The sequence below is a fragment of the Sphaerodactylus townsendi genome, linkage group LG04 (genome assembly GCF_021028975.2).
Source record: "Sphaerodactylus townsendi isolate TG3544 linkage group LG04, MPM_Stown_v2.3, whole genome shotgun sequence".
Taxonomy (NCBI): Eukaryota; Metazoa; Chordata; class Lepidosauria; order Squamata; family Sphaerodactylidae; genus Sphaerodactylus; species Sphaerodactylus townsendi.
The window spans coordinates 136,555,181-136,572,427 of NC_059428.1; the positions used below are offsets into that span (position 1 = coordinate 136,555,181).

General features: G+C 46.6%; 1 protein-coding gene across 4 annotated transcripts in view; it reads right to left on the reverse strand.

Moving 5' to 3' along the window:
- The window catches only part of ENOX1 (ecto-NOX disulfide-thiol exchanger 1), a 334,756-nt gene that overhangs the window by 140,387 nt on the left and 177,122 nt on the right, over window positions 1-17,247 (reverse strand). For all 4 annotated transcript variants that reach the window (XM_048493487.1, XM_048493488.1, XM_048493489.1 and 1 more), the window contains one exon: window positions 8,278-8,490. In XM_048493487.1, coding sequence (XP_048349444.1) covers window positions 8,278-8,490 — 213 coding nt within the window. The remainder of the gene's footprint in view (window positions 1-8,277; window positions 8,491-17,247) is intronic.

Here is a 17,247-nt window from a genome sequence, read left to right on the forward strand (position 1 = left end):
CCCGTCCCGGTTCACCCCCCGTCACCTTACCTTTGCACCCTTCTGGGTCTGTCGAAGGTATCTGGTGTTTACTTTAAAATATATATGGTTTCAAAACAGAACACATCTGCCTGGTGGAACGCTCTTCCTCCAGCTGTCCGGGACTTCTGGGACCTTGGCGAGTTCCACAGGGCCTGTAAGACTGAGCTGTTCCACGGGGGTTTTGGTGAGGCTGGCCGCGGATTGGCTGCCCCCTTGTGAGGCCCTGCCATGGTTTTGTCATCTCTGGCAGTGCCCCCGCTGGTTTCATCTTGGGCGCTGCCAGCCCCTCCCAGCCTTAAGGCTGGCTTTAAGACCAGGTGCCACCGATATGGGCAGTCTGTTATTATTGGAATTGATGCTGCATACTGAATTTAAATGTTTTTAGATGTTTTAAGTAACTTATTGGTTTTTATTATATTGTGAACCGCCTAGAGCCCTTTGGGGATGAGGTGGTCTACAAAATCTAATAAAATAAATAAATAAATAAATAAATAAATAAATAAATAAATAAATAAATAAATAAATAAATAAATAAATAAAAGCCTGTTTCTCCTCTAATATGTGTAAAAATGCTGCTATTGGGAAAGCTTTTACTAGGAACAAAGCAGAGCAAAACCAGCATTCCTTTGGGCAGCCATTTTGAATTTTTTCAACCATAGTTCATTTCTGTTTTGTTAGAAAGATTTTATGTCACCACTGATTTTCATGACCTTAGGAGTCCCCAATTAGACTACACACACAGTGTTATTAATCTATTGGGTGCTGAAATTTTTGAAGATTTCTGCTCTCCATCTTGGAGGTCACTTTAAATTTCTCCCTATGGCAATTGTCTTGATGGGACAAACAAACTAGGAACAGTACACAGGGTGGAGAGATGCTATTACTTGTTACCACAGATCCCACCCACCACAAACTCTTTTGGTAGTATGACGAATCTCCCTGATATGTGCAGAAAGATGACTTCACCCATGAAGACACCTGCTGCGGAGAGCAACTGAAAATGGTCATGGTGAGGGGTCTTAGTGCATAATAAGCCAGATCTAAACCAGAAATTCTAAACCAAGGCCATATGGCATTGTATGTGTGTTGGGGGAGGGGGGAGGTAATTCAGAACTTTGAGGAACAAATGGGGATGATATGCAGTATGTGACAATTTTAGATTGTCTTCTCCCATCTTGTAGTTACCAGAGAAGAAGAGTTGTTTTATACTGATCACCCTGCTCTGAGGTTAGATGTCTTCATCCTTGATTTCTCTGCCAGGCCCTTTGAAAATGGGCACACACCAAATATATGTCAAACAGAGATGCCCCCTTACTGCTTGGGGCAAAGCCCAACAGGTCTCCATCCCAAGTGATGAACTTCCAGAAAGAAGACCACAGACGGGGCACCGTCAAAACAACTGAGGCAATGGGGGAGAAATGGGGCCAAGTGAACTCAAATAAATCTTGGCCCTTTATGGAGAACCTGTTTCAGCATCTAACATAAATATGCCTATATAAATAACATTATCTTGCCCAAGTGCTATTTTTATGTCCTAATGTTTTCATTTGTGACTTGGTGGGATAATGTTGCTGCATACTTGGTGGATTCAAGATGAAGAACCTCAGGTATAGGCACTATAAATGCTTTCAATGAAGGCAGTGGAGAGTGCTGGTCCTTGTTTTGTGCCGTAATCTTTGGCAGTGTTTCTCAGATGGGAGGTTGGGTCTGCAAGGCTCTTCGTCAGGAGATAGCAATTCCATGGAAAGGCCAGACACAGGAGCCCCTCATGCACACCTGCCGAATGAGAGCCCAGAGCACCTTGAGTTCTCCAGGAATGGGAGCAGAAGGATCCGGAAGGATCCCCAACTGGCTACATGGTCTAACAACCATAATGTATTTCTGATATGAGATCTTATATGAAGTCAAACTGATTTTCAGTCTGTCTTTCAACACACAGGATACTCCCATGAAGAGACGATGCCATAGTAATAGTCAGTGATGGCTTTCATTGGATACCGGATGTTCAGCTTTTATGTGATGCTGGTCTTCTTCTGTTTTGATGAGCAGTTTTGAATGTTAAGAACATAAGAACAAGCCAGCTGGATCAGACCAGAGTCCATCTAGTCCAGCTCTCTGCTACTCGCAGTGGCCCACCAGGAAGGTGCCTTTGGGAGCTCACATGCAGGATGTGAAAGCAATGGCCTTCTGCTGCTGCTCCTGAGCACCTGGTCTGCTAAGGCATTTGCAACCTCAGATCAAGGAGGATCAAGATTGGTAGCCATAAATCGACTTCTCCTCCATAAATCTGTCCAAGCCCCTTTTAAAGCTATCCAGGTTAGTGGCCATCACCACCTCCTGTGGCAGCATATTCCAAACACCCATCACACGTTGCGTGAAGAAGTGTTTCCTTTTATTAGTCCTAATTCTTCCCCCCAGCATTTTCAATGAATGTCCCCTGGTTCTAGTATTGTGAGAAAGAGAGAAAAATTTCTCTCTGTCAACATTTTCTACCCCATGCATAATTTTATAGACTTCAATCATATCCCCCCTCAGATGTCTCCTCTCCAAACTAAAGAGTCCTAAACGCCGCAGCCTCTCCTCATAAGGAAGGTGCTCCAATTCCTCAATCATCCTCGTTGCCCCTACACTTTCTCTATCTCCTCAATATCCTTTTTGAGATGTGGCGACCAGAACTGGACACAGTACTCTAAGTGCGGTAGCACCACTGCTTTATATAAGGGCATGACAATCCTTGCAGTTTTATTCTCAATTCCTTTCCTAATTATCCCCAGCATAGAGTTTGCCTTTTTCACATGTTCTTCCAGATCCCTTCCTCCCAGACCTCCCAGAATTACAACTGATATCCAGACTACAGGGATTACAGTTCCCCTGGAGAAAATGGCTGATTTGGTGGGCAGACTCGACAGCATCAACATGTCCTTGCTGAGCTTCCTGCCCTCCCCAGACTGAACCCCAAAACTCTAGGAATTTACCTACCTAGATCTGCCAACCTTACTCTGCACCCACATCAAGCTGACATCTGGAGAGAAGGTATTCACCAATCAGGACAATTTATCTCATTTCTAGAGCCAAGTAAATCCAACCACAGGCTGAGATTGAACACAACTTTGTCCTGGGTCCTTTGAGCTGTGCCCGTTATGTATTTAGAAAATTGCAATGCCTTGTCTCCAGAGTACCTACCAGCTTGAGGCAACTTTACAAAGCAAAACATGATAGAATAATAAAACAATGTAAACATTCTTAAAAATTAACAAACCAGTAAAAGCCCACCCTTGAAACATTTAGCAGCTTAAAAGGATTCTTATAAAACGATCCTTAGGCTAGAAGCACACTCCAGAAATTATTTTAAAGATCACCGTCTTCGTTAAAAGCCTGGGAAAGAAGAAACGTTTTTGGCCGGGTGCCTAAATGAGGGGAGGGTGGGCATCACATAAGCCTCAAGGGCATTGCAAAGGTGAGATGCCACCACAGAGAAAGCCCTGACTCTGTTTATTTATTTATTTATACTTATTTATTGGTTGGGTTTATATACCGCCCTCCCCTGGAGGGCTCAGGGCGGTGAACAAAATATGAGATAGAGCACATACATCAGATTAAAATTCAGTAAATATCAATTAATAGGTTCTAATAAATAAACCCCACCCCATTAAAATGCAGCATTATTAAAATCAACATAAAGATGGCAGCTACTAAGCATTCCCGTAAAAACCAAAAGGAAGGGGCGGCAGACTTCGCTTGATGTTATAAGGAGGAGGGGGGGCCCATCAGCAGCTGGTCTCTCCAAAGGCCTGGCGGAACAGCTCGGTCTTACAGGCCCTGCGGAACTCACTAAGGTCCCGCAGGGCCCGGACAGCTGATGGAAGAGCATTGCACCAGGCCGGGGCCAGAGCTGTAAAGGCCAGCCGCATCGTTGAGGGGCCAGGGATCACCAGTAGATTGGCCTCTGCCTCAACACTGCATGTGGGGACATCAAAAACAAGATCTGTGACTTTCCTAGACCACCAGCTACCCCGAGACCACCCGACCTTGTAGGCTATGGACAGGAAATACAGTCACTTGCGTTAAACTTGCTTTGATTCTAACTGCATTGTTTTGAGAACACTGGGAAATGGGGGCTCTGTGGGCCCCGTTGCTGACCAGGCAAATTCTGGTTTGGGATTTTTTTAACCTGGACATTTTCGGTAAAGCTGAATAAAGCCAATATCCATCAGCTTTATTCGGCTATTTCTGAAAATGCTGGGGTTAAAAAACTTATATTTTTCCAGCTCTCCCCCTCACACCGTTTCCTGTGGGGCTTGGGAAATGGCAGGGGGGGGGGGAGAACTGCCCTCACTGGTGCTTTCCAAGACCTGGAGGGCTAGGAAAGCATGGTGCGGAGCGGGGGGGTGGGGGAGATCTCCACGTCATGCTGAGCAAATTCAGTGTGGCTCAGAGATCTGTCTGTCCCCCACCCCTCTGATAGGGCATGCAAAGCTTCGGAGGGGGGCAGATATTCATGCCAAACTGAACCTCCCTCCCCTCCCCGCTGGTCCCCAAGTCCATAGTGGTTTGGGAAATGGCAGGGAGAGATTTGAAAAGCTTTTCAAATACACCTGGGGTTTTTATCAGTAAATCACCAAGACTAATTCCCAGTGATCCAAATGGAGGAGGGTTTTAGTTATGTATTTAAAATATTTTTATTCAACACTCTTAGTTTAAAAATCTCACGAGGCAGCTTACGTGAGATAAAAATAGAAATAGTAAAATGAAACAAAATCCACTGGTAGCCTTAGAAACAACAGTACTCTGCAGAAATCTAAAAATCAGAGACCTAAAATTAACATTTAAAAAGTAGCAAGTACAAAAAAGACAGTGGAGCAGGGTTCTCCTCCAAGTTTGCAAATGCTTGGGGAACCCGCCATGACTTAGCCTGGTTCCCCAACAGTTACCAAGTGTGATCTCAGGTAAGAGGCGGGGGGGGGGGAGGTGAGGGGCCCCAGCAGAGAAGGTCCATCCCTCCCCAGACTGTGGGTGGGGCATGGGACGCAGGACGCAGAATCCCACCTCTGATTCCACCTCATCAATGCAAGGGACACTGAGTAATTTGTTTAACAGAGGATCTCCTGCATTCAGGGCCAGATATAGAGAGGGCAAGGGGGGCAACAGACCCTGGCAGCATGCAGAGGGAGGCCATGCAGCAGCAGATTATATAGAGAAAAAAATGTATCTCTTATCCTGCATGCATCTACAGAGCATTTGACCTTAATGTGGTAATTAACCTGATTGGTTAAGGAGTTCATCAATACCTGAAGGGAAGGGAAAAGGTAACAGGCCAATGCTGGCCATTTGACACAAAGAAGGGATAATTCAGTCAGCTTTTGTTGGTCCAGGTACACACCTGGTTGGGTCTGTCCTTGTCCTCTTTTGACTGGCGTACCTTGTTGCCTCTTTTGCTTTTGGCCTCGCTGGGTGGAAGAACTTACTTGGACTCTGAACTGTGGACCCTGCACTTTGGACTAAGCTTGGAAGGTAGTATCTTAATGAAGGAACCTTGTTATATAATCTTAGTTAATTAGCTTTTATTATTGTCTTGTCTTGCTGTTTCATCACTCTTAAATTGCATTTATTTGCATGTTATTTTAATAAACTTCCTGAACTATACTTGGTGTGATTCCTAGGAATTTTGAGTGTCAAAACCAGAATCCAGTAACTGGTCTTAGTTTGGACTACTTGCTACCTGAGTAATTTGGTTCTGTGACCCATCCTGCAAGAGTTCTGCCCTGCAGGATTGATTTTGCTATTAGACCCAGGAAGGCTGGAGACTTCCCCCTTTTGTTTCCAGTCATGGGTAGACAAAAGGGGCTGGTTGGCAGTGTATCCTGGAAAGTGAGGCTTCACTGGCTGATTACGCATACGGCATCTGCTGTGCGATAAGGGCAAATGTGTGCAGCTGCAAGATTTCTTGTTCGGACATATTTTCTCAAGTTCTGCTTTCACTTTCTGTTCTCCCTGCAGCAAGCAAGACCACTTCCAGCATGAATTTAATGTTGCTTTGCAGTCGGAGCGGCCAGATTTGCCATGGAGCACAGCTTTGTCCTGGACCTCTTCCCTCTGCTCACAGCTGGCACACCTAGTCCCCCCCCCACACACACTTCCTTGCGCTGCTTTGCATGCTTCCCCCTTGCTCTCCTCCCTGTTGCTGACTCCTTCCCACTTCTCTAAATGCTTGTATTGATACATCAATTTAGTAATAACACAGAGTTGGTTTTTGCAAAGAAACAGCACAAGTAGGGTCTCTTTCTAGCTCCACCCCACCTCCCTCGTTCACTTCTGGCCCTCCCCAATGATTGGGAGGACTTTTTAAAAACTTTCTTTCAGACAAGCTTGTATTTTAAAACAAGCTTCTCTCTCTTGCAGTAGTGGAGAGAGAGAGAGTGTGTGTGTGTAGGGAAAAGGAGGGGAACAGAATATCAGCAAGATCTGTGCTTGTAAGGCTGTTGATGGGCGGAGTTAAGAGAAGCAGCAAAAGAAGAGGCCAACTGAGACTACAGCAAGCAGCTGCAGGGCAGGCACTGGGCTGCCTTCTTGTGTGTAAATAGAGTAACACAAGGAGAGCTCTCAGCAAGTTCACTGTGCAGAGAAGAGTCCCAAGGTAAGCGTTCTCTGCGTAATCGGTCACTGAGACTCTTTTGCCTCACTTGACACTCCCATTCCCAAGAAGGCAGTAAAGATCTTACTGACACCCCTCAACAGTAATTTTCCAAACATGCATTTTCAGCACATACAGGAAAGAGCTATTTTGGGAATGAATGTCCTCTACACCAAAACCTTACACTCAGGGAGCATGAAACGGGATTGTGTCAACCTTCCTTCTCAGGCATCCATCGATTCAGCATGCTGAGCATACATTCCAGACTATTCGTTGCTCACCCATCTGCTGTGCTTTTCACCCAATCATATTAACAGTCAGATAGGGGCTGAGAATTGCTTTGCTTTGTATATGTGAATTTGGCCCTTATGCTGGCAAAGAAGGAATGATTATTCCTCTAGTTCATCATTTATGTAATAGTTGTGTACATTCAGCCTTCATAAAATAGTAACTACGTTATAATTATTTATGGAACATTAAAATTTTTGCATGTTAGGTTTTGAAATGTACATTTCAGCATGAATAAAGCACCACACTAACGATTGCTGTTCTTAATTTACTGGTTTCAAATTCTTTCCCGCACCACCTAAATAAGTTGGGCTTTATTCTTTGTTTGGCTCGCTTATAGAGATGTACGATGCGCATTTTTATCATGAGCAATGGAAAGAAAAATCTTTTCATTTTTTTTTTTTAAAAAGAAAATTTGCACCAGGCAATTATCCGGATTATTATTTCATGAAGAAGGCACAGCAAGGTAACAGAACTGATTATATTTTGTACAAGGGAAAATTGCCAGCACTTAACACTGCGGGCAGCTCTTCTGCCAAGTGAGCATTTGCAGGAAATCAGTGGAATGATCTCCCTGCTAAAAGGTCTGTAAGCAGACCTTTCTTTGGTTTTGGCATCCACCTCTGGGAATGAACATGAATGTGCACATAGGGCAGACCTGGGCATTATACGGCCCGCGTGCCACATCCGGCCCACTGGATGACCCTGACTGGCCCGCCCTGTCGTGCTGGGGAGCGAGGCGTCTTTGAAAGCCCCGCAGAAGCCGGTTGCCTTGGCTGCCGGCTTCTGCGGGGCTTTCAAAAGCACCTCGCCCCCCTGCCTTTTGGCCCAGCCCTCCACAATATTTTCTGTTTCTTATGTGGCCCCATGGAAAAAATAATTGCCCACCCCTGACATAGGGCATAATTACTTTGCTCAAGCCAATATTCACCCAACTGCAGTTCCTCCCGCTTGACAAACACATGCTGCCTCCAATCGAACTCCAAAGACGACAGGACTGTTCACACCCACATGTCATGTCTTGCTGATTACATTATGAAGGAAGCGGGGGCGGGGGTGGGGCTTCTTCATCCCAGGCAAAGTGAACATCATGATTTAGGCAGTTTCCTGATGTTTCACATAGCTGCAGTCTAATGGCAATAAAGGGAAGAAAAGCTACCATAACTTTGCTCACCTTGAGAAGGAAAAGATAAGGAAAGGTCCTTGAGCTTCCAAAGTGCCATAAAGGATGGAGTGGAAAATGACTCTATTGTAACTACTTACCCTCAGGATTACCAAAACATCACCACCATTAACTAACAGAACTACAACGGTAACAACTCAGAGGGGTAACTTACATTGAGTGAGGATTCCCATCAAGGCAGTTTTAAAATTCTCCTTGGCTTGCTCCATTTCTTGCTCATGAGTTGCTTTTTCATTCATGAGCCGGCGGACGTGGCTATTGGCTAACTGCACCATCGAGTAGAACTGGTTGGCAGTGCGGCGATTCACCTCCCCACGCTCTATCCAGGTAAGCAAAACGGTGGTGGCCTCTGAAAATTTGCCGTCGTCTAGAGCAAGCAAGTCAAGAGGTTTAAATTACAATCATATGCTTTGTGCTATTAAGATGCTTCTGCCTTTATGAATTAATATTCTCATAAATAATTTTAACGATGCATCTTAAACATGACTTCACCTAACATAAAACTGCATAAATTGCCCTCCAAAGACCTGCTTATCATGAGTCCTATAAAAGGTTGTAACATGAATTTTCATTCACTCTTTACATGAGTTCAGCGATATGCAGTAGCTCTACTTTGGGAACAAGTCAACGCAAATACAGAGAGAAATTCCCCTCCTCTCAACAGACAGGCAGAACGGAAAGAGAGGGACCAAGGAGTTTTTATAATCGTAGGGCTCATGTGATTTGTTCCTGTATAAGGTCGGGTTGGCCAGGCCAACTTGGCCTTTGCATAGGCTGACCAGACGTCCCGCTTTTGGAGGGACAGTCCTGCCTTGAAACAACTTGTCCCACATCCCGCGGTTTTTTTTTCAAATGTCCCGGGTTTTGGAAGGCTGCTGCACTGCCTTCTGGGGCGCAAGGCAGTGCGGCAGCCTCCCGCGCAGCCGCAGGAGCGCACGGCCTTCTGGGGCGCTGCCGTTTCCCGCCAGGGCGGGAAACAGGAGCGCCCCAGAAGGCCGTGCGCTCCTGCGGTTGCGCGCAGCTGGCCGCCTGCCTGTCCCGGTTCACGAAGGTGACCATCTGGTCACCTTACCTTTGCGGTAAGTGGGAAGAAGAATGTCCCCTCATGGACATATATTATGAGAGACACCGATATAACGTGACACACACTTCTCTCTGCGCTGGTCCCACACTGTTTCACACCCCTGTTCCTTCACATGCCAGCAGGCCCTTCCTTCTCGGGGCTGGCTTAGAACTGAACCCCCTCCACTAGCCAACACAAGTAGTGCTGTCCTACAGGGCAGAAAGGAAGGTCTAGGATTGTGCATTGTTGTTACAGGAGAAGTGGCACGATTTGGGCCTGCAGGCTGAAGATGAGCAAAAACACAGGGAGACGAGGCCTGTATAGTGAGATGACCCAGCAGGCAACCAATGAGGTGGAGAGAAAAGGGTGGGAAAAGGACTGAGAGGTGTCGTGTTTGAATAAGGTAAGGGGGGATGAGGAGTGAGAGGGTGGTGATGTGGCACAGAAGAGAGTGAAAGGCAGGGGAGGGGGGACCCAGGAGCTGGGAGGGGAGGGGAAAAGGGAGCGTGTAGAAGGGTTGGGGTCTTTCCCCACTTTTCCCTCTTCCACCGTCGCTGTGTGTTACTCACTGCATGCGTCATTTCATGGCGCGCGCCCTGGCTTCCCCACGACCCCACACTCTGCGCGGGGTCGTCAAAAGGCGCCGTTTTCTCCAGCGTCAGGAATGACGCGCGCTGAGGGGGCGCGACAGCGGCAGCATCGGGGCAGCTGTGTTGTCACTGCCTCTGTAGTGGGGAGTGCCCCGGGACCCCACGCTACTTGGCCCGAGTAGTGCACAGCAGAAGGTAAGTGGGGAAAGGCCCTTGGAAGAGGAGACTGTGCTTTAGTTGCCCCTACCATTTGAAGGTAGATGGGTGGCAACTTGTGACAGGGCCTTCTTGGTCATGGCGTCGGAACATTGGGACTTCCTCCCCAGGGAGATTCTATTGGTGTCTATTGAAGTCCCTCTTCAGTGTCTTCTGCTGGCAAGTGAGGGCTTCTTTGTTTTGCCTAACAGACCTCCAGGGACAGACTCTTGCCCTGCTTCTAGCAATGTTTCTGTTTTGAATTGAAATATTTTATCATTTCAGCTGTGTTTTTAATTGCTTAAGTGTGACTTGTGTGGATTCTGACTGGGTGAAAAGGCAGCAAAAATGTAAACATGTAAGCAAATAAGAGGCCAAGAGAGGATGGGGGCAGAGAACGTGTGCTGAAGAAGGGACACGAAGAGTGAAGCAATATTGCAAGAAGAGGAACGTGGAAGAGGAGGACACTTTCAAGACAATTCAGGGAGTAACTTTTCTATTGTTACTATTACACAAAATGGTAATTTGTGTTCTGCTATAGTAACTCCCAATGGCAAGAAATAGCAGCATTGTTTGTTGGGACAGTCATTAGCTGCAATCACATGTCCAGGGAAGATGCCTGAATCCCACCCAAATTCACAGTCTCTATTATCAGATTGTGCTGAAGGGTTGTTTGTTTTTCCTGAGAGTTCACCAACATTGCTGCTGGTTGTGGCTTCACTCCATGAGAGGGAGAGGCGGAATGAGGGCGTGCCTCCAGACACCCCCGCCCCCAAAGATCTCCTTGATCCTGCTTGAAGATCGCTGGCCAGGGTCACATGCCCAACATGGCCTAGTGACTGACTGCAGTTGCCCGTTTCCTTGTGCATCAGGGTCTCGCACGCCCCTTACTGCTGCAAACAGTTTGGCTGCCAGGACCCTGCGTGGATGATCTGGCCTATCTACAGTTGCCAGCCTCCGGATGCGGCCTGGAGTTCCCTCACAATTACAAGTGATCTTCGGATTAAAGAGGTCGATTCCCCTGGAGGAAATGGCAGCTTGTGGAGAGCAGAGGTGGAGTCTCTGGCATAACATCTCTGCTCAGCTCCTTCCCCTCCTCAAACCCTGATTTCCTCAGGCTCTTCCCCCAAATCTCAAGCTAGAGTTGGCAACCCTAGCAGCAGAAGAACAGCTGCACTGGATCAGGGCGAAGGCCAATCTAGTCAGGAAGGAGCCACTCCGGTGTGAATGGCCAGGCAGGAGACGCCTTACTTTTCTCCCTTCCATCCGTTTTCTTTAAGTTCTGCGCCATCCACTATGTCAGGGAGTATCCACCCGCCCACCATTCTGTTCAGCTCCTCCAGCTCCCCAAACACACTTTCTCCTCATGGCAGCAAGTATGACCAATCTGCAGCAACATGTTCATTATTGCCTGGCTGTTGCAGAGAGGGCCCTTTTTCTTTTCTTTTTTTGTTCTTTTGTGTGTTGCACATGTGCAGCTATGCAGGTGCAGCTAATTGTATTGTGGGATGACTGGCATGGATGCAGGGGTTCATTTCTGTATGCCTGCACAGCTACGCATGTGTGGCGGGAATTTTTATCTATCTATCTATCTATCTATCTATCTATCTATCTATCTATCTATCTATCTATCTATCTATCTATCTATCTATCTATCTATCTATCTATCTATCTATCTATCTATCTATCTATCTATCTATCTATCTATCTATCTATCGAGAGAGACAGACAGACAGACAGACTGACAGAGGGAGGGAGGGAGGGAGGGAGGGGGAGAAGGAGAGGGAGAGGGGGGAGGGGGAGGGAGAAAGAGGGAGAGAGAGGGAGAGAGGGAGGGAGAGAGAGGGAGGGGGAGAGAGAGGGGGAGGGAGAGAGAGAGGGAGTGGGAGAGAGGGGGAGGGAGAGAAAGGGAGAGAGAGGGAGAGAGAGAGAGGGAGAGGGAGAGAGGTCTCTTTGTGGAAGCAAAGGAAAACCTGCTTCTTTCCCCGGGAACATAATTCAGAACTGTCCTTTCTGGCATTCACAATAGATGGGGAGTAGAGAGGCCTGGATGGCCCAGGATGGCCCAAACTGATCCAATCTCAGAAGTTAAGCAAGATCAGCCCTGGCTATTACTTGGATAGGAGACTGCTTTGAGTCCCCAATCAGGGAGGAAAGCAGGATATAAGTAAAAAAAAATGAAAGAAATAATAACTAAGTGCCAAATTCCATGGCGGCTTCACGGGGGCAGGCAGAGGCAAACCACCTGGGGACGTCGCTTGCCTTGAAAACCCCTGAGCAGCTGCCACAAGTTGGCTGTGACTTGGTGGCACTTTCCACTGACAGAGATCCAAGCAGGTTTATCCAGGATAACCTGCAGTAACTTGTCTCTGTCTAATCCCATTTTTGACACACTCTCCACCAGCTAGATTGGACTGCAAGCTTATTAACAGTTAATTGATGGTTTTACACAAGGAGAAAAAACTTCACTGGCTGTGTAATTAGGAAATCCAAGTCGCTAACAATTTAACAAGTGCTTCAGGGAAATTATTCACAGCACAACTATATTACCTAGCATAATGCCTTCTCTACAGGTTATTTTTAAAATCCTAATTTCATCTCCACTCCTTGCTTTCTGAATTGATGAGGTGACTGCCCAGTGGCTTACATGTGGAAATTCATTTTCTTCACTGAGAATAGAACACTGACCCCTTTCCAAGTGACAGCGCATTCACCTGGTTCCAGGCAGAAAATTTAATTTTTGTCTGGTGAAGTTATCTTAGGGAGAGCAAGTAATAGAATCCAATTTCAAAACCGGGTTTGGTTGGCAGTCTTTTGAAGCTATGCCTTTGGAGACAAAACTGACGCTGTTCACAAATATTACCTCAGAGAAGTGGCAATAAAAGGACAAGGCTTTGTTGATTAGACAACTGCACTTAGCTATATTTCTCAGCATAACAGCTCTTTAAACACACACCATACACTGGGACCCTTCCTTTCACTAAAACTCCTTCTTCCTTGACTCAAAAGCATGTTTTTGACAAACTACTGCTATGAGGACAGCTCTCCAGTTATCTGAACACACTCCAACCCTATGGAAAGAGGCACCCAAACTCTATAAAGCAGGACAGTGGGGTGGGGCTGAGAGAGCTCCGAAAAGCTGTGACTAGCCCAAGGTCACCCAGCTGGCGTGTGTGGGAGTGCACAGGCTAATCTGAATTCCCCAGATAAGCCTCCACAGCTCAGGGAGCAGAGCTGGGAATCAAACCCGGTTCCTCCAGATTAGATACACGAGCTCTTAACCTCCTACGGCACTGCACGAGCTCAACCTCCTACGCCACTGGTGCTCCAAATCCCCTGGAAGTCATGGGGATAACTTCCATACAGACTGGATGTGAGCACCATGGCTCCATCATTCGTGCAAGCATGGCTGCTCCTTTTCGGCCACTTTCCTGTCCATCATTTCTTTATTTGCTTCATTTATCCTGACAAAATGGATGAACTGTTGGTTGGGAAGGGTGCTGAGCTTCCCACACTGGATGGGGTTCAGCTGACCCTTGTTGACTCAGCTAAGGCCCCTTCCGCACATGCAAAATAATGTGTTTTCAAACCACTTTCACAACTGTTTGCAAGTGGATTTTGCTATTCTGCACAGCTTCAAAGAGCACTGAAAGCAGTTTGAAAGTGCATTTTTCTACATGTGTGGAATGAGCCTAAGAGTCTGGGGGTTATACTTGACTCAGCACCTAAATTGCTGGAGGTTCATGATAATGTAGTTGTGAAAAATGCTTTCTTCTATCTATCTTTTGCCATAAGATGTCCCCCTTCCTTTACACAACTGATTTGGTCATGTGGTTCCATACCCTAACAACCTTGGGTCTGGGCTACTGTAGGACATCTATATGGGTTTGCCCTTGAAAACAACTCAGCTACTCCAAATGGTACAGAACACCACAGCTCAATTACTTTTGGGAGTAGGTAGAGCAAGCATATTACACCTATTCTGCAGTCTCTTTACTGGTTACCTCTTAGTTTCTTGGCTCAATTCAAGGTGTTTTCTTGCCTAGGACCAATATATCTACAGGACTGCCTGTTCCGATAGAACAGCATGACCAAAGATAACAGGGGCACTGAGTGGGAATTCCTGTTTCCCCTGATGGTGCAGTGTTCAATACCAAATCCCATGTTCAAATAGCTCCGTAAGTCGAATTACATCAGGAGTTGGAAAACCATGAAAAATACTTGAAATACTTGATGGTAGAAAAATAAAGTTATCCTCTATCTCCTTTTCAGAGTGAGCCTAAAGAATGCTAGTGTAGAACTCCTATTTTCTCCAATTAGGTGAGAAGTGGCTCATTCCATCATTATGTTGTGCTTGGAAGCTGGTGAGATTATTGTAATCTTGTTCTGTAAAGAATTGCCGTAGTAGTAAGATGTGTTAGAATTGGGGGGTGGTGGTGGTGGTGTTAGTCCTCTAGGTGGAGGAACCAGTGGAGAATTTATCCTCTTGGTTGAGGAGTCTGTGATGATAAGTTGCAATGAAGGAGTGCTTTTTGTTGCCTGAAGGTCTCCATTTCTGTATGAAGTTGCAATAAAGTGGTTGAATAACATTTGGGTTGTGTGTGGTGCCTTTCAAATGGGATTTTATTTCTGTTGCACTGAGGATAAAAGATCTCTCGCAAGTGGAAGCAACCTATACGCTGCTGCTGCTGCTGCTGCTGCTGCTGCTGCTGCTGCTGCTGCTGCTGAGTTTAGCCAAGCCCCCCTGCCACGGGTCAGATCAACAGCTGCCCATACCAGAGCTTTACATCTGGGGGAACAGCTTGTCTAAGGACCCCGATTTAATTAGATTACACTACTTGTTGGGCAATCCTGATCCTTCTCTTTGTATGATAGTGGCAGACTTTCTCCTGGAAATTACTAAACGCCAGTAGATTTCCTTCGACCTATCATTTATTTCCTGCATTGTATATACTTTTTAATCCATTTTTTTATTATTGTTGTACTGTAGTCTATGCCAATAAAGGCTTGCTTGCTTGTCTAAGGAGGCCAGGAAGACTCCCACACTTTTATCATTTTGCAGAACATGTAAAATGGATTTTTTTTGGTCAGGAGGGCAGTTTTATAAAGGAAATAGTTTTAAAGTCCATAGAAATTTTCTAGGCAGTTTTGCTGTGTTGCTTATTGCATATATTACCTTGTTTTCACTGCATTGTTGTTCTTTAATTTTGTAATCTGTCTTGAGCCTTGGCGAGAAAATTAAAAAAGCAAGTAAATAAATTAGGAAAGCAAGTAAATAAATAAAAATGTATAGTCTCCCTGTCTTGCTAAGACTGAAGGCAATTATAAAAAAAATTAAAAATGCAAGAAAACCCACATAACACAAAAAACAATGTAATAAACCGCTTCAATTTTCCATAGACATTAAAATCACAACGCTGTTTTCTTTATTAAAATGCCTCCTGAAAAGTTCTGCTTGACACATGCTGTGTCAACCTCTTTGCTTATGGAACAGGTGCCACACACCTCCCTCAGACTGGCACTCCTCTATCCCCTTCCTCAGACCGACCTGAAAGCTGGGCCCATAACCCAGGGGCAAAGCGAGGGGAAACTGCGCCCGAGGCATGCATGCGCCCTGTGCCCCTGCTGCAGCAGCGCCCACCCCGGAACACCCCCACCACACCACGCCCTGGCTATGACCCTGCACCAGGGGTGCCCGGGCCCCCCTGCCCTGTGGGCACCACGCCACTGCTATCACCCCTAGTAGGAGTAAAACGAGTTATTTGACCCAGGCTCTCTGGCCTCTGCAGTGGGAGACATGCCCAGACACAGGAGGAGGACTCTGGGGCAGGGGGTCCCCAGTGTGGTGCTCAGGGCACCATTGGCATCCATCCATGCTGTTAGAAAGTGGGCGAGGCCAGGTGGGGCTTTCCCCCTGCAGGGTTTCTGATTTGCTGTGCAGATTAGAAGGCATTCTGCTCAGAAAAGCCTGAAATGTGACTATTAGAATCGTATATAACTTTGATCCCTGACATGCTGAGGTTGCACGCTCGGCCTCCAGCAGCTGCCATTTTGAGCGTGTGCCCTTGTCCCCTTGTCAGCATTCCAAAGACACAAACAGGCTCAGAAAGGTCGGGAGCGACAGGAAGCATTTCCCAGCATCTTTGGGATGCAGGTGACGGGTACAGGCATTGGCAAATCAAGTCCTTCTTCCGCTAATTGGCTGTCCTGCCTTTACTGCCATTCTTCAGGGGGACTGTCTCCTTCTTTTTCTTTTTAAAAAGCAAGTTTGTGCAGAAGAACAGGCTTTGCTGAGGAAACAGCGAGGGAGGCCGGGTTGCATCCAGACTTTAGCACCAAGTCTGCTGAGGAAGCAGACCCATCTGTTTGGGCCAGCTGTACAGACTTCTTCCCATGAAGCCAGGTAGGCACATTTCTGACTGGCTGGCTTCGTTCTTTCAGTATTGAAGAAAAGTTTGGATTTATATTCCCCCCTTTCTCTCCTGCAGGAGACTCAAAGGGGCTTACAATCTCCTTGCCCTTCCCCCCTCACAACAAACACCCTGTGAGGTGGGTGGGGCTGAGAGAGCTCTGAGAAGCTGTGACTAGCCCAAGGTCACCCAGCTGGCTTGTGTGGGAGTGCACAGGCTAATCTGAATTCCCCAGATAAGCCTCCACAGCTCAGGCAGCAGAGCTGGGAATCAAACCCGGTTCCTCCAGATTAGATACACGAGCTCTTAACCTCCTACGCCACTGCGTGAGGCTTTCTTCAGACAAGCTGGAGCTTTTAAAAGAGAGATCATGTTTCAAAACATATAAAGCGAGGAACTGTTTCCCCAGCAATGCCTGTTCTTCTGGTCTGCCCCCTTGCCTTGGTCCATGGACTGTCCCCTAGTTGCTCTGGAGCACCCATACAGATGCTCTCTGCCTGGATAATTTAAGAGAAGGTTGGCCCTGATCTGAACTTGGGTAGGAGCCCACAGAAGAAGTCCAGGGCACAGAGGCAGGATATGGCACCACCACCACTGACTGTCTCTTAACTTTTCAAAACCCCCCCCAAGGGCTACCACACATCAGCTGTGGACTTGGTGGCACTTTGCACACACACACATGCATATTTGGAGGGGACACTCAAGACCTAAGCTCTTGGAGTTTTAAAAAAACCTGTGCTCATAAGTCCACTGTTTCCCTGAATAATTGTAATAGAACATATTTTGGGGGTGGGTAGGTAACAATGGATGCTGAAGCGGAGAAGCTTTTTCTTTATATATATAACTCTCCTGAAAGGTCATGTCAA